This window comes from Bufo bufo, chromosome 3 (genome assembly GCF_905171765.1).
Source record: "Bufo bufo chromosome 3, aBufBuf1.1, whole genome shotgun sequence".
Taxonomy (NCBI): domain Eukaryota; kingdom Metazoa; phylum Chordata; class Amphibia; order Anura; family Bufonidae; genus Bufo; species Bufo bufo.
Window position 1 is genome coordinate 675,685,566 of NC_053391.1, and position 26,817 is coordinate 675,712,382.

The window sequence follows — 26,817 nt, forward strand, 5'->3', positions numbered from 1 at the left end:
TGTAAAATCTTTTATATCAAACACAATAAGGAATTATTTGCCTCGTGTATTAAGCACATAATTGGCTGAAGCGAGAAGAGCTCCTGATGATAAATCCCGGATAAATATGACATTAGACCACATAGGTTCATTTAATTAATTTCTACCTCTCTCTTCGCTCACAGCTGAGGGTTTGTTACAATTGTATCCAGTCTAGACTACACTCTGTGAGCAGCACAAACACCCAGCCTTTAGGTCTGTACAAGCTTACAGCCTCTGGAAGTAGGCAAGAACGTTTGTGTTTACTGACAGCAAGCAAAGATCTATCAAATAGAGAGGCATTAGAATGTAACAGATATTAGAAAGTTTATTTAACTTTTCAGCATACAATGTTGGGTTTTAGGGGTATACAGCAGCTTAGTTTCCAGTATCAGACTGTGGTCCTGAACAGCCCTTTATTATATAGGTTTGCAGATAATAAAATACAGTATGCAGCCGCCACTAGGTGGAGCTCATTGCCTTTAGATTTATTTTATACAGCTCTGAATGAACAGTGAGCTCCCCCTAGTGGTGGCAGTGTATAAAGACAGAATTATATCTTCAGCAGCTAATGAATGATACAGATACATTGCAGGTTTGCTCTAATGAACAACTTTGGACTCCCCAGACCCCCTCCCCCCCAAAAAAATAAAAAATAAATAAAAATGTGGGCATCTGTCTGCAGTTTTGTACCTATGACACTGTTACATGTGCCCTTGGCAGCGGAAGGCATCTGTGTTGGTCCCATGTTCATATGTGCCCGCATAGCTGTTACGTTTTAAAATGAGCCTCTAGGAGCAACGGGGGCGTTACCTTTACACCTAGAGACTCTGCTCTCTCTGCAGCTGCTGCGCCCTCTGCATTTTGATTGGCAGGACCAGGCAGTATAAATCTGATCATGTCTTACCCTGTCAAAGTGCAGAGGGCGTGACAGCTGCAGAGGGAGCGTTGCCTTTAGGTGTAATGGCAACGCCCCCGTTGCTCCTACAGGCTCATTTGCATATGTTAAAACATAATTTTTCTCAGCAATGCGGGCACATATGAACATGGGACCAACACAGATGTCTTCAGCTGCCAAGTGCACATGTAACAGGTCAGCAACATTCATGAGAACTGCAGTAGCGCCAAAGGTTAAATGGTTACTCCAGCATTTCCGCTAATCCTCTGCTTTCAAAACCCAGCAGGCACAGCTCAAAGTATAACATTTCGATTTTTCCAGGGGAAAGTGCTCATTTCTAATAGCTGAAACACAGCAGATTTATAAAGTATTTGCTTAATTTTAATGGATTTTTTTTATTTTTTATTATTTAAAGCTGTTCTATATTGAGCCATATAAGATCGGAAGCTAAAAGTATTGTGTGTAGGTGTGATTCACTTCAGCGAGAAATTTCCAATTAAATATTTTGTTATTCTGCTCGCTGCTGCCTTTTAAGAGCTCGGAGGATGTGGAGTAGTCCTCAGCTCGCTGCAGGTTTCCTGGCTATTCCCGCCTTTGTGGGGGTCACTTGTGGCATCAAATCCGTTAATGTTAAAGTTACGTTCTGCCGAGGTTCGTAAGTACTACTTTAGCACTGGAAATGTTCAGCCCTATCACCGCCAGCCCAACTAGACATTATGAAGGAGATTTATAAACCCATAAAACGTGGTTCTTGATGGAGAACTCCATAGATATGATCCCAGTATGCTAGAGAGGTACCTATGGGGTCACAACATTTTTATCAAGAAAATATTGGTCCAATAACAAGGGGCGTTCACTTCAGACAAAGAACTTTTATTATCTAATACCCATTGGGTCTAGAGAATAGGGTTACAGAGTTAAAGTCATGTCAGCTTCCCTGGTGGTCCAGCTGCTGAAGGGGTCAATGCAAAAAAATCCTTCGTTTTCATGGATAGTGAAGCAGGTAATGTAAGGACTGCTGGTGGCCTAGTGTGATGAAGGGGTTCATGTAAGCATTCTTGGTGGTCTAATGTGGTATAGGAGTTAATATTAGCATCACTTGTACTGTAGGACAATATGCGGTTAATGTCCATGTGTCTGGTTGTCCAGGGTGGAGAAGTGGCTAATGCAAGTATACTTGGTGGTCTAGAGCAGCAAAGACTTTATTATCTAGTACCCCTGGTGTAGGGTTAATAACATCCCTTATGGTCTAGGGCAGTTAAGCTGTTAATGTCGGCTTCCCTGGTGGCCTAGCTAGTTAAGGGGTTAATGAAAAAAAAAAAAAAAAAGGTCTATGGCAATGAAGGGGTTAATGTAAGCATCCCTGGTAGTCTATTGTTAAGGAGTTAATGCTAGCATCCCTGATGATCTAGGACAGTATGGGATTAGTGTCGGTGTCCCTGGTGGTCTAGGGAAGAGAAGTGACTAATGTATCCTTGGCGTTTTAGAGTAGTAAAGGCATACTTGGGGTGTAGAAAAATGAAAGAGTTAATACCAACCTCCTTAGTGATCTAGAGCGGTTAAGGAGTTAATTTAAACTTTCATGATGGTCTCCCTGTTTAAGATGCCGAGGCAAAGATCTGGTGTAGGGCTGTGAAGGGGTTAATGTAAGCAACCCTTGTGTTCTAGTGTTATGAAGGAGTTAATATCAACGTCCGTCGTGGTCTAGAGCAAGACGGAATTAGTGTCAGTGTCCCCGGTTGTCTAGGACAGGGAATTGGCTAATAGAATCATCCCTGGGGGTCTAGTGCATGTAAGGGGTTAAATGGAAGCGTCCCTGGTAGTCTATACCAGGGAAAGGGTTAATAATACATATTGTCCTCCCCAGGCTCCAGTGAACCTTCCCCTCCTGCTGAAGGCTAAACTGGATTTGCTACCATAGTGCAGTCCTGCATAGTCCTCTCCCAGACTTCTCTGATCATGGCAGGTGAGATCAGACAGCCGCAAGGCTCTCGATGGGTTCTGGGTAGAGAAGGCATTGCAGTCCATCACTGTGAAGCAAGAGCTTCCTGCAGACACATTTTCACCAGCAATTACTATCACAAAATGCAATACTGGCAACTGCAGTGAGGCCTGTGGTGGGAAGGGACCGCTTCTCTTGCTTTCCATCACATAGTCATGGTCTTTCCTACAGTCACCACTAGGTGGAGTGTTTGCAGATAGAGTTGCTCCATTTATTCATGCCATTCTCAATGTCCCATGCACCATCCATATTTCAGCGGGGGTATGCCCATTTCTCTGCCGCTGCATGACTCGTCTTCAGCAGGTGACAACTTAAGACTTCAGTAACACAATGAGCGACAGTAAAAAAAAAATAATAAAAAAAAATAATGGCATATTAGAACCCAAGTCTCTCTTAGGTACGCAGTGGAGTGCTCAGGTGCGGGGCAAGTTGACAGTCTCTGGATTTCTTCACACAAACAGTCTCTATACTCGTATGTCCTAGGAGATGTAACACTGGGAGAGTCACTTATAGAGAAGTATTTGGGTGTCCTTGTAGATGGTAGATTAAATAACAGCACACAATGTCAATCAGCTGCTTCTAAGGCCACCAGGATATTGTCATGTATTATACGAGGCATGGACTCACGGGGCAGGGATGTAATATTACCACTTTACAAAGCGCTGGTGCGGCCTCATCTGGAATATGCAGTCCAGTTCTGGGCACCAGTCCATAGAAAGGATGCACTGCAGCTGGAAAAAGTACAGAGGAGAGCGACTAAACTGATAAGGGGCCTGGAGGGTCTGAGTTATGATGAAAGATTAAAAGAATTGAATTTATTTAGTCTTGAGAAGAGACATCTAAGGGGGGAGATGATTAACCTGTACAAGTATATAAATGGACCATACAAAAAATACAGGGAAAAGCTGTTCCATGTAAAATGTGCTCAAAAGACAAGGGGGCACTGCCTCCGACTGAAGGAGAAAAAGTTCAGTCTCCAGAAGCGTCAAAGCTTCTTTACTGTAAGAACTGTGAATCTGTGGAATAGACTATCTCAGGACGTGGTCACAGCGGGAACAGTGGACGGTTTCAAAAAGGGTTTAGACGAATTCTTAAAAGTAAAAAACATAAATGCTTAGGAAAACGTGTAGAAATCGGAGTCTCACTTCCTTCTAGGATTCGCGTCCCCACCTATCGCTTGGATCAACTTGACGGACGTTTGTCTTTTTTCAACCGTATTAACTATGTAACTATATAACAACACAGTCTCTGATGCCGTAGATAATCCTACCATTTGCTTGGCATGTGCCTCCTGCTTTTTGCTTAAAGGGAACCTGTCACTAGTTTTATGGTGTCCTAACTAAGGGCAACATAAATAAGTGACTGATTCTCTTAGCACAATGCTGGGTCACTTTCTTTAATTGACCCAGTCAATCTGCCAACATCTTGTATTGAAAAGCTCCAGCTGATAATGATGAGTCCTGAATATTCATGAGCTCCTGACACTCCCCGCCCACCTGCTGCTGATTGACAGTTTTTTTCCATATGAATCAGCAGCAGGTGGGCAGGGGAGTGGCTATAGCTCTGAATTAAATATACGCTGGACTCAATGACATCACGCTGGACTCAAATCATTAGCATGTGGCATCTTTGTGTGTATATTAGGAGGTAACCATCTGTCACACCAGTAAGTGAATACATCTAAGGTACTTTTTAGTAGTTAATGATTGTATATAATTAGTTAGATTATAATCAAATATCCACATGACAGGTTCCCTTTAACTCCTCTGTGGATACACAGGACTGATCACACTGTCCGGCTGGCTCTCTGTTATGCTTTAGTGATGGAACTGCTCTGCTCCCTGCCGGACATTTGCATCCCTAAAGTGTACACGGGATCATACTTACATCATACTCTGACCACTTCCTGTGTTTCAAATATTTCCTCCTCCAGGAACTAATACTTTCATGCGCCACCACAGTATAGATGCTAAAATACGTCTGTAACTGCCATTGAGCCTGTGGTGGTGGTGGTGGGTGGGGGGCACTGAACTGCTTCCTCTGCATCCCATCACATAGTCATGGCTTTTACCTACAGTCACCACTAGGGGCAGTGTTCACAGTCAGATTTGCTTCATTCACTCATAGGATTCTCCATGTTCCAAGCATCGTCTATATTTTAGCATGGGTATGGCCATTTCTTCGTTGACTCCATGCCAGTTTGTGGTCCCGGACTTGGGACAGTCCGATATAAATTGGGAAGGTTTGGGGCTATGTGTGTAGTAGGTGCAATCACAAATGCTTAAAAACAAAGGGATGGGATCAACTAGGAAGAACCCCTCTGTCCAAGGAACCTATAAGAGCCACACAGTCTGTTACTATGGTAAGTACACCCTTGGGTGCAGGTCTTGCACCATAATGCAGATGCTAAAATGCGGCTGCACCATAGCTGTTTGAAACCATGCTGAATGTGCAAGGTTTCTATTAACCCCAGGCTACCAGCTGCGCATTAGGAAAAAGTCTATCCGTTTTCAACACTGTATTCATTAGAATGGAAGACACGTCTCCTATAGCGTCTTTTATTGAATCCATCTGTGCCTCTTATTTAGATCACAAATAGCTCAAGAGAAATTACTTTGAGTAATTTTCATCAGAACTCATCATAGGACGTGAAATACATACACATAGCGGACTAAAAATATATCTGTTACTGTGCTGAGCGGGAAAACAGGAAAATACTGCTCGAAAAGGTCAAAAACGAAGGAGAAAAAAAACAGGATCTTTTTCTAACGCATACTCGTAAAGAGGTCTTCAATATCAATCGGGGTCCGACTCCCGGCATCCCCACCTATCTGCTGTTTCAGGCAGCCGGAAACTATACAGTGGACTGAGAAGGAAATAGAAGTCTCCATTCACTGTGCCAACGCCAGAACCTACACAGTGGACAGAGACTTCTGCTTACCGTTCTGTCCACAAACAGCTGATCGTGGAGGTGCCGGGTGTCAGACATCCACCAATGTAATATTGATGATCTATCCTGAGTATAGGTCATCAATATCTAAATCCCGGAAGGGATGATATGTCATAGAGGCAATGAGAAGTGATACCCTCACCAGTCGCGTACAGGCTCATATACTTTCTGTGGATCCATATGCTGCTCTTTCCACTTTTGCTCCTTCATTTTAGTAATGGCGTACATTTCCGCTCATGCCTCAGGCTTTGAAGAGAGAGCAGACAGAGTCCTTCTACACTGAACTTTGCTCTCCTCTGAGTCCCGTGTAGGTGTAGTGCCTTTTGGTCATTGGAGTGTGAACATTTGCAGACATTTGCCCCGATTGCTAATATGCAAAGCCATCAATTCCATACTTTAGTGCACTTTGAAGGGTTAACTTGCACTTTGATCTACGCTGTTGTCGACAGTTTTATATTGAACTGCATTTTATATATTTATTGAAGTTTATCCTGTTTATCACTTTCCAGGTTGTCATTTTCCACGGTTTACCATAAGGCACTATGCAGAGCTGAGTTTTGGAGGGAAAAAATAGACACAGCGAACTAGTGATCTAGTGCTCTAGACTGTCCTTTATGTCTGAAAATTGCTTGGTCATTCCCATTGACTTGCATTGAGGCCCTATGCAAGTTTATAGCAGCCTTGAGCTATAACATTGTTTCTGTTAGGCTGTGCTTCTCCAGCCTTACCCCTCTCACTAGACTGTTCTGGATCAGTTAAAAACTGTATAAAAGTAGAGCAGTCAGAGCCCCTAGTGGTCTGCAGATGAGGATCATTGCTTAGTAGGAGAGACTCTTCCAGACTGCACAAGTGACCAGAATTAGACAGTAAGACAGGGATACTCTGCCACAAACCCTGGATCACCAGCCCTTTGACCAGGGTACCTGCCTTCTAGGAAAGAGAGGGACAGCTAAATCAAGCCTTCCCTCCACATAGAATCTTCTGCCAGTTGGGAGACTGAAGAAGCTGGTGACACCTTGAAGGTGTTCGAGGGACTCAGCATAGTGTTGGGGCTGCCCCAAACCCAGCCACTGCAAAAGGGAAACCAGTGATAGATCAATGACATAGAACTGTTGTCCCCTAACTTATGCTCAGTGCATCCTATGTGATGCAGCTTCAGCCTGTCTCCCCTGCCTCCTGCTTGTGATAGGTTTCTCCCTGTCAAGCAGGAGCCAGGAGAGACAAGCTGAAGCCGCATCTCATAGAATATAATGGACATTCAGCATACATCACTCACAGATCGTATAGACAGTTAGTGTGAGTCAAGTGACTTTTATAACTCGACAGCTAACCACTTTTTGGACCCGCCAACTATATCACTGCACCCCTGGTCTTTTAGATAAGACAGAAATGATATCTTCCACTATCTTTAATGCATGGACTGCTGGAAAATCCTCGATTTCCACTCGTCAGTTTTCAGATTTCCACTGGATCAAGCAACTAATTCAGAGATTCCTATAGTCTAGCATTGCACTGATACCACGAAGGTCAGCCTGTTGGCCTCAATAAAAGGGTTAGACAGTGTAGACTACAACAAATTTTCATGTGGAATGGGAGCAAAAAATTCTTTGATCTCTTAGGAGTATTGGGAGTTTAAACTTTAACTATCGGGGGCCCCTAAAATATGATACCCCCCCCCCCCATGCAAACGCAACAGCTCTCCAATGCCAAGATTAAAAGTGCCACCTCCATGTGCATGTGGCCCCTTAGATGACAGAATCATAGTGGACCCTTTGTCTACCCCACTATCACCAAGCCAAGTCCAGATGTGATGGTGCTGATAACTGTCCTTCTTCCCGCTTGGTGCCGATAGACCTCATCGTGTCACGGGACCCGAGTTGGAAACCCAAAAATCTTGACATGCAGTGGAGGGTTATGTGGAAAACTACTTAAGGGTTTCTAGCTGTAAATGATGCACAGTGAATGCTCAGACAACTGGTTGAGGTCACATCTGGACATTAGAGGTTCATTTTCAGTTACTCGTGGCAGAATCCAGTGGAGACACTAATTGGCGACTGCTGGGAGCCGTTATGTTGCAGTCACTTTGGTGGAGACTGCTGCTGAGATAAGCGGTTTTCCATCGCTTGGCTAGCCTTATGCTCCGTAGCAGTTTTTTCCTCTTGCCTGGTTTCATAGAACATGGATGTAATAATCAGCGTGGCTCAGAAATACCTGGAAGCACCTCGGATAATTCTAGAGTGAAACATGGACAGGACAAAGGATCAGGTACCCTGGAGCCTCTCCTTCTGATGGGCAACCCTATGCCCCCCGGGCAACGGCTAGGTACAATCAACATACTTTGTGGCTTTTACATGCTCTATAACACTATTAATTTGGGCACCATATGGGGGTATTATATGATGACTATATGGTGGTATTATGTGGGTAAGGCCTCATGCACACGACCGTGCCGTTTTTTGTGGAAGCCGCCTGTGTGCCTTCCGCAATTTGCGAAACGGACAAGAATAGGACATGCTATATTTTTTTTTGCGGGGCTGTCCGCATCTTTTGCGGCCCCATTGAAGGGAATGGGTCCGCATCCGAGCCGCAAAAACTGCTGCTCGGATGCGGACCATAACTACGGTCGTGTGCATGAGGCGTAAGCCCTCATGCACGCGACCGTTTTTCGGGTCCGCATCTGAGCCGCATTTACTTCAATGGGGCCGGCCACAAAAGATGCGGACAGCCCCGTGAAAAAAATATAGCATGTCCTATTCTTGTCCGTTTTGCGGACAAGAATAGGCATGTCTACAATGGACCGCCCGTTCCGTTCCGCAAATTGCGGAAGGCACACGGGCGGCTTCTGTTTTTTGCGGATCCGCGGTTTGCGGACAGCAAAAAAGGGCACGGCCATGTGCATGAGGCCTAATACACATTTTATATGAGTGAGTATTGCATTAGCTGTTATTTGGGCACCATATGGTAGTATAGTGTAAGCATTGGGCATTGCATTGTGTAGTATTATTTGAGTTCTGCATAATTGTTTATTTGGAGGCTGTATGGTAGTATTATGTGAGCATTATCTAGTATGTATGGTATATTTGGGTTATGTGGCAATATTATTTAGGCACTATATGTTACTATTATTTGGGCACAACAGAGTGGTATTATTTGGCTCAGTATGGTTCAGTTATTTGGTGAGCGCCTGGTAACGGTATTTGGCACTATACAGAGATATTATTTCACACCATATGGTAACATTATTTGGCACTGTATAGAAGTATTATTTGAGACTATGTGATGATATAACATGGCACTATATGGTAAGTTGGCACTGTATAAATGTATTATTTGACACTATGGTGATATTACTTGGCACTATATGGTAACTATGTGGCGCTGTATAGAGGTATTATTATGTGATGTTATTACATGGCACTATATGGCAGCAGTATTTAGCACTGTAGAGGTGTTATTTTACACTATGGTGATATTATATGGCACTGTATGATAACATTATTTGGCTCTGTGTAGAGGTACTATATGACACTGGTGTTTTTTTGGCACTGTATACGGTGATATTATATAGCACTGTATGGTACCATTAGTTGGCACTATACAGAGATATTATATGACACTATATAAGTGATATTATTGGGCTTTTTATGGTGGTATCGATTTTTTTTTTTTTTACATTTTTGCCATTTACTTTTAACCTGATTTAGCCTTTATTTTATCTTGTCAGCTGCCATAAATTCTCACATGTTGATCTGCACATTTGTAGTTCAGTGCCCCAATCACCCTGTGAGTCTGCTATAAGAGGGAGCGGAGCTGCCATTGGAGCAGGGCCAGTTTTATTTAAATGACACATCTTCTCACACTTGTAATCTGAGCCCACATAATACTGTTATATACAGTTCACATAATACTCCCATATAGTATCCAAATAATAGGCAGTATTCAAAAATACCCCTTTAACCACTTGCGGGTCTGCTTGTAACTCTGAACGCTTCTGAATGCCCTTGCGGAGGGTGCGGTACATTTTTTGTCTTAATTCAGGCAGAGCCTTAGGGATTAGTGACCTGAGGCTTCTCACCACATTTCTTAATACTGTTTGTATAGCGATATTATTTAGATATTGTATTTCAGTATTATTACATTACTTTATGTATGGAGCTGGTATTTGGTCACTGTATCTTGGTATTATTTGAGTACTCTATGGCAGTAATTGCTTAGGTATTGTGTGACACTACTGCCTAGACACAGTACAGTAGATTCTTTGTGTAGTGAATGGTGATGGCGGTACAGTATAACAGTGTATGAAAGTGACTAGTGTTTAACACTATTTTTTAATCACCTTACAGTATGGCCTTCGACACTGTATAGTATTGTATGTACGGAACTGGATCTCGGACATATACAGTATATTTATTTATTTAATGCACTTATATAGCGCTACTATATTCCGCAGCGCTGTACAGACATTAGCAACCAACTGTTTATTGAATTACCGATAAAATATTCATGAATCTATTTAATGACATTGAACAATTATTTTTAAGTAATTGCGTACAATAATTGTTTGCGATCTCGAGTCCTCAAGCGCTGACTTGTCATAGTCATAGTTTTGTCAAATTTGTATTTGGTTCGATGCCAAAATTCCATCTTGTGTGTATTTAGGGCGACATCTAGTGGCGAGGAGGTAACACAGCGCTTGTACAAGTATTTATACAGTAATACATTGAGAAAAATGCAGAAAGACTGCGGGAGCTTTTAGTGAGAGCGACCTCAAGCAGAGCAGTTATTGAATAATATTAAATTAAAGTTTCTACTCAAGGATTGTAATGAAAGGACATTTCCAACTAGAAATGTAAAATTGGCCTTGTTAATCAGAAATCAGAATTTGGCCATTGTGTTTTCCATGATGAGTGTCCCTTGGTAAGCTGCTGGGACACTCATCGACCCTGAGAAAAAGGGGTCCCCGAGTCCCATCTCTGAATAGAGCGATAGAGCGCACGTCAGTCCTCCTCTTCATTCGCTTCTATGGGACTGATGTAGACAGTACTCCGGGGGGGTAGACTGAGACTGGCATACGCTTACATCTGCTAATATCCTGCTCTAATTAATTCCCATCATTTAAAAATAAATAAATAAATAAAAATATATATAATTATTTTTTTCATTGGAGTACCACCCCTAACCACATGGTGTGCTGTAACATTTAGACACCTGTAGTGCAATACCCCACCTAGTGGTTGGAATATTTAGTGCTTTCATTTACATGTGTAATATTTTTCTTCCTCTTTTAGAATGAGTTGTGTGGTATTATTAACTTCCCCGTTCATTCTGCATTTGAAGGCTTTGGATGTGGGACATGCTGCTATCAGATCAGAATATAGTAACATGTTAAACACTGTGGCCAAAGACCAGAAACACTGGACAGGCCACACTAAGCTATTATGGTGGGTGCTATGTACAACATTATATACATTTACCTGCCAGTGACTGGTACAGTATATGTGAGCAAATAGCAAAATGTAATAGGTATAGGTTGCCATCTAGTGGGAAGTTGAGGAACTGCTACCACTGAAAAAGCATAATATTATAATGGTACTTCTTTACCATTTTTAGTTGCCTATAAAAAGGAAAAATGTGTTGCCGATTGCCTGTGACTCCCTCCCTCATAGGGAACCGTTAAGGTCATGTGCTACCAAATGTTGTTCTGGGGCCCATGTGTCCAAAGCCCCATGGCTGTAAATTATGTGCCATTATTGCAGTAAAGTTAAGTGCATTATAATGTGTGCAATGTACAGTACAGACCAAAAGTTTGGACACACCTTCTCATTCAAAGAGTTTTCTTTATTTTCATGACTATGAAGGCATCAAAACTATGAATTAACACATGTGGAATTATATACAACTGAAAATATGTCATATTCTAGGTTCTTCAAAGTAGCCACCTTTTGCTTTGATTACTGCTTTGCACACTCTTGGCATTCTCTTGATGAGCTTCAAGAGGTAGTCCCCTGAAATGGTCTTCCAACAGTCTTGAAGGAGTTCCCAGAGATGCTTAGCACTTGTTGGCCCTTTTGCCTTCACTCTGCGGTCCAGCTCACCCCAAACCATCTCGATTGGGTTCAGGTCCGGTGACTGTGGAGGCCAGGTCATCTGGCGCAGCACCCCATCACTCTCCTTCATGGTCAAATAGCCCTTACTTTCAAAGTTTTCCCAATTTTTCGGCTGTCTGACTGACCTTCATTTCTTAAAGTAATGATGGCCACTCGTTTTTCTTTACTTAGCTGCTTTTTTCTTGCCATAATACAAATTCTAACAGTCTATTCAGTAGGACTATCAGCTGTGTATCCACCTGACTTCTCCTCAACACAACTGATGGTCCCAACCCCATTTATAAGGCAAGAAATCCCACATATTAAAACTGACAGGGCACACCTGTGAAGTGAAAACCATTTCAGGGGACTACCTTTTGAAGCTCATCAAGAGAATGCCAAGAGTGTGCAAAGCAGTAATCAAAGCAAAAGGTGGCTACTTTGAAGAACCTAGAATATGACATATTTTCAGTTGTTTCACACTTGTTTGTTATGTATATAATTCCACATGTGTTCATTCATAGTTTTGATGCCTTCAGTGTGAATCTACAATTTTCATAGTCATGAAAATAAAGAAAATTATTTGAATGAAAAGGTGTGTCCAAACTTTTGGTCTGTACTGTACATGAACCGCAACTGCAGTGGAAACCACAAGTACTGTATATTGTGGCACTGCAATATAGTTTTCCATAATGGGTCTCAAACCACACAGATTTGTCTTTTGTAATATCCTGGGGACAATAGATCCAGTCGGATGCAAAGTCTATTCACAGCAGGACACATAATTAGAACTATATCCGTCAACAGCTGCTTACTGACGGTTTCCTGGTAGCAACAGTAAATATTTTGATAAAACTTACAATACAAACAATAAAAAAAGATTAAATAAGGAGTGAGAGTTCACAGACCCTATAGGGTCATCTTATGTTATACTTTTTTTTTTCCCCCAGAAATACCGTTATCAAGATGAGGACTCCCCTCCACATGACCATTCCTTGCCAAGACTAACCCATGATATGAAAGGTCCTGAGCTCGTCCACGTCTCTGAGAAGAACTTGTCCCAAATAGAGAATGTCCATGGGTATGTGATGCAATCACATATATCTCCTCTAAAGGTAGGTCATCCATCACTTTATAAAATATGGAGCCTTATGTACAACCGCACAGAGGCCGTGGGCTCCACTGGAGGACTCTGTGTCTAGATAATGCTTTTATATCGATGTCCATCTTTCATCATCATGTCATTTTTGTTCCTAGCGTTCTTTTTGTTTTTTCTGATACAGAGCTGCGTAGACAAGAGGGGATTTATCATAGACCGGAGAATGCATCTAATTTATGACGAAGTGTGCGGCTCATCTTAAATTAGGTGCATCCTTCAACAGTCCCTGCGCCCAGACTGAAATCTACTGCAGCTCTAGATTTCAGTCTTCTTTTAGGCTAGAAAACTGGCCTATATGAAGATAAGTTGACTATGCCTCCTCCCCACCCCCTCACCACGCCCACCTTTTCGAGAAAGTGGCAAGGGTGGGTTAGAAACGCCACCTGTGCCTAGACATGCACCATGTCATTTACAAAGTCGCAAGGTTTGTACCATTTTTTTTTTTTTTAAGCCAGTTTAGGGAATGATCAATTCTCCCTATAGAGTTTATGATAAAGATTCTGGCTGCCTTTAGTCACCACCAGAGGGAGCTTAAGAGCCTCCTGCATACATTTACCTCATTAATAACATAGTAGGCAGTGAGCTCCCTCTAGTGGTGGCTGAGGGCAGTAGAATGGTTTTCTATAATTGTCTATGAAGGGGATCTGGAGATCTGTATCAGAAATACGGTACATAACTCCAATTGCCGAGAATATTGATTAAGGTTCATCATGATATAATCAGCGCATTATTTAACCCCGCGTGGATTAGTGACAAGAAGTACTGTTTACTGATCGTTCATTGTAAGGCATTGCTCTATCTTAATTCACTTTTAAAAAAATTTTTTTATAAAGATGCCACTTTGTCGTTTGCATTGTAGCAGGAGTTGTCCTTTATTATTTTCTAACTTCTGCTCCTGCGTGCCACGTGCTTCTTAGGCGAAATTAAACAATATTCTTGAAGGGAGACCATCAGCAAGCTGACACCGATGGGTTGACCAACTGTAATTGGACACTCTCTTCTCTGACTTCATGTTGGACTATAGTTGTGCATTAGTAGTCACGTACTGTGTATGTGCTTGGATGTCCTGCACTTGGACATATGTGGCAGCATTGATTGACGGAGAAGGCATGCTGTGATGTAATCGGTGTTCGGACTATTCCGGGAAGCGCTCGCCAAAATGGGAATAGTGACACAAATGGTGTCCAGTGGGAACCTGTCCTTGTTGTCCTTTTTGGATGTTTGTTAGGGGCAGACAAAGAGTTGGACTGCAGCATCAGACTACACAGTGCTTTGTTCGTAGTCTGTTACCATGGAGACATAAATACCTTTATGGCAGCTTTATATAGAAAGCAGTTTTTAATAGTATATGCTAAATTCCGATTTTGAGTGTCATGGCCAATATTAGTTGTGGACTAATTATGCTTCATATAAGGAAAGTAAGTACGCTTTTTATTAAGCACAGTCAACATCCACAGTGTGGGAAGAAAAAGTAAGTGAACCCTTGATTTTAATAACTTGTAGCACTAATCACCTTCACCAAACATTTCCTGTTGGGGAGGAAGTTTGGACCATTCTTCCCCGCAAATATGTTTCAGCTCATCGATATTTCTGGGAATCTTTGCATGCAAGTCGTATAACCTCGAGATGTTTCATCAAACTAAAATTGACAGGTCGACACACCTCTTTTCCCACCCATAACCCCACCCACTCCGAACACAACCCCGCCCAGTCCAACCCAGAACGCCGCCCATCGCCCGTCCCAAACAACGCCTAAATACCGCCCATTCAACGCCCCTTATTATGTCGTCATCCCCTTCCGACGTGCCCTTTCTGAAGCCAAAACACGCCCTTATTTTTGCCCACAGAATCCATTCTGTGAAATACGGCATCCATTTTGTGGTTTAGCAAAGCACGTCAGGGGATGTCCGGACATGTCCTAAGACGTTTTTTAAGAGAAATCATAAAGGTATGTGCGGACATGTTGAAGACATGTTTGGACATGTCCATAATTTGCTTTACTTATATACGAACGTGTTTAATAAAATAATATTGTAAATATTGACAATAGCAAATATTTGTTGTCCTATTTGAGCACCGCTACTGTCGCCGATATTCAACATTCATGGCATGTATTGCCTAGTCGTATAAAAACAGCATCATTGTATGTAACTCTTTGTAACAGAAAACAGTATTTATAAAATTTTGTAAAAACACTTACCAAATGCATAATAAAAGCATTGAATCTTTGCATAAGATCATTCAGGATGTATAAAAGTCTAGTTATGGTATAGCCAGACCAATCCACCTTTATACGTATAGAGCGTATATAGAGACCCTAAGGCCCCTTTCACACGGGCGAGTATTCCGCGCGGGTGCAATGTGTGAGGTAAACGCATTGCACCCGCACTGAATACCGACCCATTCACTTCTATGGGGCTGTTCACATGAGCGGTGATTTTCACGCATCACTTGTGCGTTGCGTGAAAATCGCAGCATGCTCTATATTGTGCGTTTTTCACGCAACGCAGGCCCCATAGAAGTGAATGGGGTTGCGTGAAAATCGCAAGCATCCGCAAGCAAGTGCGGATGCGGTGCGATTTTCAAGCACGGTTGCTAGGAGACCATCGGGATGGAGACCCGATCATTATTATTTCCCCTTATAACATGGTTATAAGGGAAAATAATAGCATTCTGAATACAGAATGCATAGTACAATAGCGCTGGAGGGGTTAAAATAAATAAATAAATAATTTAACTCACCTTAATCCACTTGATCGCGCAGACCGACATCTCCTTCTGTCTCCTTCTTTGCTGATTGTAGGAACAGGACCTGTGGTGACGTCACTCCGGTCATCACATGATCTTTTACCATGGTGATGGATCATGTGATGGACCATGTGACGACCGGAGTGACGTCACCACAGGTCCTGTTCCTACAATCAGCAAAGAAGGAGACAGAAGGAAATGCTGGCTGCGCGATCAAGTGGATTAAGGCAATAAAAACGATTTGATTGAAAAAAAAAAGTGGACTAAGGCGAGTTAAATATTTTTTTCTTTTTTTTAACCCCTCCAGCCTTATTGTACTATGCATTCTGTATTCAGAATGCTATTATTTTCCCTTATAACCATGTTATAGGGGAAAATAATACAATCTACAGAACACCGATCCCAAGCACGAACTTCTGTGAAGAAGTTCGGGTTTGGGTACCAAACATGCGCGATTTTTCTCACGCGAGTGCCAAACGCATTACAATGTTTTGCACTCACGCGGAAAAATCGCGCATGTTCCCGCAACGCACCCGCACATTTTCCCGCAACGCCCGTCTGAAAGGGGCCTAATAAATTATACTTCACAAACTTTAGCGGCCCAATTTACAGCCGGCTTATTCTATAAAGATACCGCAGGGCATCATGATAACCGGGCTCTTGACGGCCGTAATGTTGGTTTTACCAAGAGAGCTCCGTATACGACTCGCTCTAGAAGTGTGGAATTAATGGGCCCCATTTACGCCAATATATTTAATCAGCCAAAGTTAGAGCTAAAGATAAAGTTGACCAGAAACAAGGACACCTTCTGTCTTATGTCTGCCGAGGCGACCCATTTTAAAGTCCAAATACAGCACGCGTCACTGTTCGTCAAAAGAGTTCAAGTATCGCCCGCTGTGAGAATCGGGCACAGTCGTACTCTGTTAACCGCTAACGCAAAGTACTCAATCGAGCGTCGCTTAAAGTGTATAGTATTCCAGCCGGTACACGCATATCTAACCATGAGAATCTTTTTTTCGGAAACATTCCAAAAACAGTAATACTAGCGTTTGTGGACAACGACTCATTTTCCTGGAATTGCCAAAGAAATCCTATAATGTGAATTATGCCGCCTTATATTTGGACGGACGGCAGATACCCGCAAAACCGTTTCAGCCTAATTTTCAAGACAAATCAGCGGTTAGTGAATATGTCGCTCGAGGAGGCACAAGGCTGACAACGCTTTACCAAGAAATAAAATCATCGTATTAGCTTCGAAAGCACTGGATTTTAATTATATTATACCCAAATGATGTATCTATTTTTTTTTATACAAAAAACAAAATGGCTGCACACCGTTATATATACAAACAATAGAGCTAAGAAATGGGGGTCATTCTAGATAAAAGTGGTACAATACCAACTATAAATGAATAATGGAAGCTCTTAGCGCACATACGTGTCGGGCCCATCTACCAGGCGTCAAGGTGGCTTCTGCAGATGGGTCCCTATCACTAAATATACTGCCTCACTTTGGACTTACTTAAGCCTACAATATTCAGGGCAGTGTAGGAACCAGCTACAAACGTACTCTGCTCAGAAGTCCCAGGTAGATGGGCGTGTTCAGTCTAAAAGAGGTGCTACTCTCAATATATTGCAAGAAAATTTAGACTAGAACCTTCAGAATCACAGGTGCGTATCCATGAAGCAAACATAATTACAAAAAACAAAATGGCTGCACACCGTTATATATACAAACAATAGAGCTAAGAAAGGGGGGTCCTTTTTTTTGATAGTCATGGATTATCGCCCGCGAATGAAATATTTCCTGGTGCATTTATGAAATTTTTATCTAAAAATTCTAAAACTATAAGGTATCAAAACAGACAGGACGCCGCTAGTTCGGTCTGCAGGAATTACTGCATCTATATCTTACATTGTATCGCTAAAGGAATGTCTTTTGGAAATGTATTAAAAATATTCACGAGCGATTTTAGAAAAAATTACTGCGTCGTACGCTCCTTTGTAACAAAGTGCATGAAATAATTATGTATACGTTGCTGTAATTACACACAAACGTGCCTACCCTACTGCGTTGTTGAAAAATGTAACGCGTTGCGTCATGAATAAAGACATTTTGCTTATTTCTGTTACAAATAGTAAAAAAAATATTTCAACATGACCGCACATACCCTTGTGATTGTGATTTATCTTAAAAAACGTCTTAGGACATGTCTGGACATCCCCTGACGTGCTTTGCTAAACCACAAAATGGATGCCGTATTTCACAAAATGGATTCTGTGGGCAAAAATAAGGGTGTGTTTTGGCTTAAGAAAGGGCACGTCGGAAGGGGATGACAACATAATAAGGGGAGTTGAATGGGCGGTATTTAGGCGTGGTTTGGGACGGGCAATTGGCGGCGCTTTGGGTTGGACTGGGAGGGGTTGTGCGTGGAGTGAGCTGGGTTATAGGCGGGAAAGGGGCGTGTCGACCTTTCACTTTTAGTTTTACGAAACATCCCGATGTTATACTACTCATGCACAGGTCATGCCTCAGCATCCCAATAGTGTTAAGATCAGGACTCTAAAGGTCATGTCACATCTTTTATATGAGATTAAGGGCAGGTCTCTTCATGTCACAAGATCTCAATAAGGTTAAGATCGGGACTCTTTAGGTCATGTCACAGCATCTTGATAGTGTTAAAATCAGGACTCTAGTGTTCATGTAACAGCATTTTAATAGGCTTAAGATCAGGACTTTAAAGGTCATGTCACAGGATCTCGATAGGGTTAAGATCGGGGCTCTTGAGGTTTTGTCACAGCATCTTGATAGAAACATAGAAACATAGACTGTGTCGGCAGATAAGAACCATTTGGCCCATCTAGTCTGCCCAATATACTGAATACTATGGATAGCCCCCGGCCCTTATCTTATATGAATAGGAATAAGGTCAGGACTCTTCAGTTCATGTCACAAGATCTCAGTAGGGTTAAGATCAGGACTTTAAAGGTCGTGTCACAGCATGTTGATAGGATTAAGGTCAGCACTCTAATGGTCATGTAACAGCATGTTGATAGGCTTAAGGTCAGGACTCTAAAGGTCATGTCACAGTATCTTGATAGGGTTATGATTAGCACCCTAAAATTTATGTCACAGCATCTTGATAAGGTTAAGGTCAAGACTCTTCTGGTCATGTCATAGCATCTCAAAAGGCTTAAGGGCAGGGCTCTGTCTGGGCTTGTATACTTAGGGTCATTGTCTTGTTGCATCACCCATTGTCTCTTCAGCTTGAGGTCAAGGATGCCATGCTTACATTCTTCTGTAAAATGTTTTCATATACCTTAGAATTACTCAATGATTGCAAGACGTCCATGCCCTGAGGGAGCAAATCAGCCCCAAACCATGATGCCTCCCCCCTCCATCATGTTTCACAACTGGAGTGAGGTTCCCTCCAAATATAGTATCGTGGGAAGACACCACAAAAGAAGTTTCTCTCCAAAAAAAAAAAAAAAAACATTGCAGCTTGTCTGAAGTTTGTAACAGACCATCAGAATGTTTCAAGATGCTTCTAGGAAAATAATTTATAGAAAGATGAGGCAAAAATTGAACTTTTTAACACATATGCTGAGAGGAAACAGAATCCTGCACGACAACACCAAATACTCTCCCAACTGTGAGGCATGTTTGAGGGATCATCATGCTTTACGGCTGGTGTGGGGCTGCTTTGCTGCCTCACGGCCTTAATGTCTTGTGATCATCGAGGAAACAATTACTTTTACTGTGTTTAAGAACATTTTGCCACAGTAGTCCATAAGGTCATTCAGAGGAATCGTTGGGTGATTCTACAAGATAAGGATCTAAAGTACGCAAGTAAATCAAGGTTTGAGAACATTTTGAGACAGCATTCAAAGAGGTCAACCCGAGAAATTGTTGGGGGATTCTACAAGACAAGGACCCAAAGTACATAAGTCAATTAAGGAATGATTGAAAAAGTAGAACATTTGTTTTTGAAATGGCTGAGTCAGAGTCTTAAAGGGGTTGTCCAGGACTACTATGGTTTCTAACAGATACGCTCATGTAGTTGCTTACCTCATGGACATCTTCACCATGCTTTTTTCAGTTTGGTCTCTGCTGACCAGTTTTCACCACGTAAACCAGTCAGTCCGATTTGTTTGCATCCTCTATGTAGGACTTCCCATTGCTGTATCCAACAAAACCCATGATGCACTTCTCTCTCTTCTACAGCTCCAGCACCGCCCCTAACAATGCCTGGCTATTTTATAGCTCCTCCCACCCAGCTTGTAACATAAACACTCCCCTATCACTGCCCTGTCCATGGACATAACATAACAGGAAATAAGGAAGAACTGCATGGACATGGTCATGTGACCACAGCCCAGAATGGATGATAGGAGCAATACAGGCAAAATAAAGACATTACAAAATCACAGTTACCTTTCAAAAAAAATTATTTTAAAGGATGTCGATGCAAATCAGAAAACCCCTTTAACCCTATGAAGATGCTGTGACCTGGATACGGCTCTGCACCCCTGATTTCCTAAAAATGTTGATAAACCAAAACACATTTGCAGGGAGGAATAGTCCAAAATTCCTCCTCTACCTTATATGTTTCTAGAGGAAATATTTGGTTGAGATGATTGCTGCTGAAGGGGATCTACAGGTTATGAAATGTAACACTTCGCTCACTTTTTCTTCCTGCACTGTGGATGTTTATACATTGTGCTGAAAAGGCCATGAACGGTACAACTTTATGTGTCTTTAGTTTAGTCAGTGTGTGATTGTCTATAACTGTCACGAGGCGCCGACGGCAGGTTCCCCCCATTCACCGCCGTCAGCGCTCTGCGGTTCATACGGAGCAAGGACGTGCGCTACGCCCTCTTCTCCACAGCAACGAGGGACGGGGAGGATCTGGCCACACGTATTCCCTTGGCGCAGTCAGCGTCCTTTGCGTCCATGGCAACTGCGGTAAGCCTGAGCGCCGAGCTGATCACTCGGTGCTCGGCTGGATTCAGGAGAATGAGTCATGTGACTCTGGCCATGTCACATGACTCCTCTTCTCCACTATTTAACAGGCAGCCTGCTGGCCTGTGAATTCAGTCTCTTCCTGAACTTGTTCTGTGTGACATGCGGCTTGATTCCCGGCTCCGTTCCCGACTTCGTCCCTGGTTGCTCCCTGCATTTATTGGCTTCTCCTGGTTTGACCTTTGGCGTGGACTTGACTTCTCTTTGATTATCCTTTTGTACTTTAGCGACATCCTGGTTCTGACTCGGCTTGCTGACATATCTGTTGTTTGTCTTGTATATCCCTCCGCACTTACCCAGGCTAGGGAACGTCGTCCAGTTGTACCTCGTTGCCTAGGATGAGTGGTGCAAGTAGGCAGGGACAGGGGTGTGGGTGGAGCCAGTGGTCACTACCCTCTACCCCTCTTTGTGACACAAACAGACCACATTTTATTAGTAATAGCTTGTAAAATAGTTTGTAAGGCTGAAAGAAGACATCCGTCCATCCTGTTCAGCCTGTTATCCTGCAAGTTGATCCAGAGGAAGGCAAGGTAGAAGTAGAGGTAGAAGCCAATTTTCTTCATCCTAGGGAAAAATGCTTCCCAGCTCCAAATCTGGAAATCAGAATAACCCCCTGGATCCACAGAAAATAAGTAACTATAACTTATACTGTTACTGTCAAGAAATACATCCAGGCCCCTCTTGGACTCTTTTAGTGAATTCACCATCACCACCTCCTCAGGCAGAGAGTTCCATAGTCTCACTGCTCTTACCGTAAAGAATCCTCTTCTATGTTTGTGTACAAACCTTCTTTCCTCCAAACGCAGAGGATGTCCCCTCGTCACAGTCACAGTCCTGGGGATAAATAGATGATGGGATAGATCTCTGTACTGACCCCTGATATATTTATACATAGTAATTAGATCTCCCCTCAGTGGTCTTTTTTCTAAAGTGAATAACCCTACATTTGATATAGTAGTTATATTCTTTGTCAAATTTCTTTTTATTAAACAGCAAGTCATAAAAAATTGTAGTCATACATAGTGCACAATTCAAGATGAATGAGTACAGACATGTCTAGAGCATAGTTGACATTATAATGCATATGTTACATAGGACATATATATAGTGCGGATCTTCAAGGCACAGTCATCTAGAACTGGTTGATTTAACTTTTGACATGAGACCTGAGGTAGTTAGGTCAAACAAACATAAGAGTAGGGGGGGGGGTGAGGAGAGGGAGGGGTGAATGTGTCCTTAGAACTGGACATATGCGATCGGAGGTTATTTAAGATATCTTATGATGACTCCAAAGGGAGAGATAAGGCTAAACACCTTCTATACTCACTAATGTGTCAGTCCCATCTGGGGGACATTTTCAAGTTTGATTGTCGATTAGAGATCGCTAAGGTGTTGGTGTATTGGTCGCGTGTCTATATGCAATCCAGGGGGCCCATAGCTTCTTGTGCTTCTCGTGTGCCCTAAGTTCCCAACCTGCAAGCTCTTCCATGCGGTGCACATGATCCAATTTGCATAACCACTGAGAGGTGGTGGGGGGATCCTTACTCAACCATTTTTGGGGAATAAGTAGACGTGCAGCTTGAATCAAGTGTGTGGCCAATTTGTTCTTTGCTGGCGACAATTCTTTTGTTGGAAGCCATAAAAGAACCAATGTTGGAGTTAATGTCAGGTTAGTGTTTAGTATTTTGTTAATGGCCTGTGAGATGTCATCCCAATATCCTCTTATTCTGGAGCACGACCAAAAGATGTGCAGAAGAGTGCCGCTCTCCTCCCCACACCTCCAACACTTATCATGATCGCTCAAACCACTGAGAAATAATTGTTTAGGGGTAAGGTACCACTGTGTGAGGACCTTATAAGAGTGTTCTTGGATCTTCACACATCGTGAGAAGCCATGCGAGTTTGCGTGCATACGGAGAATATCCGTTTCCGAAAAGTTGGTTTTAAGGTCATTAGCCCAGGTTTGAACATATTGTGGGGTCGTACGGCGTATTGGTGTGATCAAGGCCAAATATATAGTTGATATCAGTTTGCGTTGGGGTGAAGAGGGGGTTGCTAGTTTTTCAAACCATGTCTCGGACATTACACATGGCTTCTGAGTGGTTAGCTGTTTCCCTGCAGACTTTATGGATATTAGATCTAAGAAGTTAAACGTACCCCAGGCCAAGCTAAGGGGATGTTGATCCGGCAAGGTGTTGTTTATCTTTTTTATAAATTCAGCTGTAGAAAAACCTCTTAATCTGTGCCAAATCTGCGAAACATGAGATCCTGAAGATTGAATCGAGTATGGCAGAAGGTCTGCTGGCATTAAACTAGGGGGGTTCTGTAGGAGCCCATATTCCTTGTTGAGCTGCCTAATGACTAGACTAGTACCCTTTAGAAGGACATGTGAATGGAGTGACGTATTTGCTTGACCCCATAGGGCTGCTTTCTGTGGTTGGGTGAGCTGCATTAGCTCCAGGTCTGTTCCCAATGTGCGGTAGACAGGGGAATGGAGCTGCAACCACCTTTTCAGGTGTATGGCCCTGTAATATGTCTGGACGTCCGGCAGTGCTATACCTCCGTGACCACGCCCCAGTATCAGTCTCTGGTGAGAAGCCCTAGCTTTCTTACCGCCCCATAGGTAAGTTGAAAAAAGTCTGCGAATCTTGGTGAAATATGAGTTAGGTAAAAATATTGGCAACATCTGTAGTATATACATGATTTTGGGGAGGACAAACGCTTTTAGGATATTCTTCCTTCCCATCCATGAAGAATAAGGGAGGCGTAGCGACTGGAGCAGGTTTTGTACCTCTGTCAATAGGGGAGTGTAATTAAGTCTGAATAAATCTTCCGTGGAAGCAGGGATTTTAACTCCTAAGTAGGAGACACAGGAGGACTGCCATTTAAATGGCGTGTTCGATTTCAAAATGGCAATTGAGCTCGCTGGAGCGTTAACATTTAAAGCTTCTGACTTGGAATAATTCATTTTGTAGTTTGATAGCCTACCATACTCCTCGAACAATGCCAAAAGATGCGGGAAGGCCTCGACCGGGTTAGAGACCATGATCAGTAGATCATCAGCATATGCCACGTTAATGTATTCTATGGCGTTATTTTCTGTTTTCACACCACGTATGTGTACATGATCCCTAATGGCCTGAAGAAGGGTCTCCATGACCATTATGTATAAGGCAGGAGATAGGGGGCAGCCCTGACGCGTCCCGTTACAAATAGGGAAGGATGGGGACAATGTGCCATTGACCCTAATTCTAGCACTCGGGTCCTTGTACAACGACATGACTGCCTCCTGAAATCTCGTCGGGATTCCAAACTTCAATAAAGTCCTCTTCATAAAGTCCCAGCTCACCCGGTCGAAGGCCTTCTCCGCATCCACACTGAGCAGCGCCAAGGGGAGGTTTTTCTTTTTAGCCCATTGTATTGCTGTGATCAACCTACAGGAATTATGATTCCCTTCCCTCCCTGGAACAAAACCAGATTGGTCCGGGTGTATAAGCTTGGGGAGAAGTTGTCCCAGGCGTGTCGCTAGGAGTTTAGCCCATATTTTTATATCTACGTTAAGTAACGAGATTGGCCTAAAACTACCGCAAAGAAGGGGGTCTTTCCCTGGTTTGGGGAGGATGGTTACCGTGGCCTCCAGTGATTGTTTATGAAGGGTTTCACCATCCAGGAGTGCATTGCACCACGTTACCAGGTGGGGTATTAGTATATCTGAGAATTTTTTGTAGTATCCCACTGGGAAGCCATCTGGGCCAGGACTTTTACCCATTGGCATGGAGGACAGTAAATTTTTCACTTCTTTTTCAGTAACTGACTCTAATAAGGTGTCACTTTCTTGGGAAGATATCTGGGGTAGATTGAGACCTCTCAAAAACAGGTCTGTTGCATTTGATATTGATGGATCTGGATGTTTGGGGTCTGTCAGGCCATAAAGTTGCTTGTAAAATTTTTGAAATTCCTCTGCTATATCCGCTGTTTTATGCAGCATATTTCCATTGCTAGATTTAATATTGGGTATGAACAAGGACTCCTTCCTTTGTTTAATAAGGGAGGATGTCAATTTAGATCCTTTATCCCCGTGGGAGTAGTGTTTAAATTGGGCATATTGATAGGCTTTTGCGTTTTGGATGTTTAAATGGTCTTTTAGTTTGGATCTTAGTTGGGTCAGTTCAGTCTGAACTTTAACTGCTCTGGACCTTTTATGGACCGCTTCTTTGTCTGCTATCTGAACCAAAAGATCTTGGAGGATCCTTTGTTTCTCTTTTTTGACCTTACTGCCTAAGGCTATCAATTCCCCACGGATAACTACTTTGTGTGTCTCCCAAATTGTCGTCTGAGACATACCTGGTGTCGCGTTATCCTTAAAGAAATCATTTAGTTTTTGTTTCAGGTTTGAGATATCTGATTGTCTATCTAGCAGCGTCTCATTTAGGCGCCACTGTCTAACTGAGGCAGGCAAGCTGGAAAATCTGAGGGCAGCAGAGACTGGGGCGTGGTCAGAGACGGACACAACACCTATGTCAGCCGAGTCCACCATATCTACGGCATTACTGGACAGTAGGATATAGTCTAACCTCTTATGTGATTTATGTGGGGCCGAGAAGAAGGTGAAGTCCCTAGTATCTGGGTGGGCTAGTCTCCAGACGTCCAGCAGATTCATGTCTGATATGTACCTATTGATGCACCCCAGTGCTGATTGGGTCAATTGGGAGGAGCCGTCAGAAGCATCAATCAAAGGATTCAGTGTGACATTGAGGTCTCCCCCGATCAATCTAATCCCCTCTGCAAACAGATCTAGTTTACTTAGTGTAACCTTGATCCATTGTTTCTGGCCACGGTTAGGGCTGTACAAACTAGCGAGTGTGACCTTTTGTGTACCAATGAGGCCTTTCACAAATATGAAGCGGCCCTCAGGGTCCGTCAGGGTAGATATCAATGTAAATGGTACTTTTCTAGAAATTGCAATACCCACTCCTCTTTTTGCTTTCTCAAAAGCACTGAAATACCAGTGTTGGAAGTATGGGTTCTGAATTTTAGGTACATTTGTCATTCTAAAATGCAGCTCCTGAAAGAAGCAAATATCTGTGTTGTTCTTTTTTAGCAGACGGATGACCTGAGAGCGCTTTTGTGGGGTATTAAAGCCCCTTACATTGTACGTTGTACATTTAATTGTCGACAACATTGAGAAAACTTGGTGTCTTTGGAATCAGCAAGCTCAAATTATTCACCTCCATCGCATCTGGGGAATGAACTAGTAACATCATAACTGAAGTTTCTGTCAACATGACAAGTATAACAGTGCAATGACTCCCATGCCAGCAACACCGCAGCAGGTCACTTAGCTGCAGTGAAGCGGGCATGAGCCGCCATTTAATCAGGCACATGTACCAGGTTTGTGCCAAGATAACCCTGGTAGGTAGGGGGGGTACAAAGTGGAACCATATCTTCATAATGGTGTCCACATTGCGCCACCTGCTGAACTGGTGCGAAATAGCACCTTACATATTTGGTCTAGAAAAATATGCAAATAAATTTATATTGCAAAGCAGAATATCTGCCCCGCAGGTTACAACAAGAACAGGAGCTATACATTGCACATGACAGACAGGTATACTTGCGGACTTGTGATTGAACAAAGCGCATGAGAACCTGTCCCTCTATGATATTTGTGAAAAAACACAACAGAGACTCAGCAAGGACGTCTGTTTAGTCCCAAGGACTTCCAGTGTCTCTTGATCTGTGCTGGTTCCTCTTCTTCTGTGGAGCTTTAAGCCATCCTGAGGCCTCTGGGAGATCTGGCAGCTGTGTTCCAATCTCAGCAGACGGCAGCCATGATGGTACATCTAGTGGATCTGTTTGCAGCAGCTCCCAGGCCGCCTGGAGATCTTGTGGCAGGCGAATGGTGCAGCGCTTCCCATCTACAGCAAATGTGA

The 26,817-nt window shown here is 42.8% G+C and overlaps 1 protein-coding gene across 2 annotated transcripts in view; it reads left to right on the forward strand.

The window, feature by feature from the left end:
• Positions 1-26,817, forward strand: part of DLG2 (discs large MAGUK scaffold protein 2) — a 1,330,756-nt gene that overhangs the window by 637,080 nt on the left and 666,859 nt on the right. Inside the window, exon 5 of one of the 2 annotated variants that reach the window (XM_040426389.1) lies at positions 12,905-13,069. In XM_040426389.1, the coding sequence (XP_040282323.1) occupies positions 12,905-13,069 (165 nt within the window). Of the gene's footprint in view, positions 1-12,904; positions 13,074-26,817 lie in introns of both variants that reach the window. The other variant, XM_040426390.1, reaches the window with a different exon arrangement.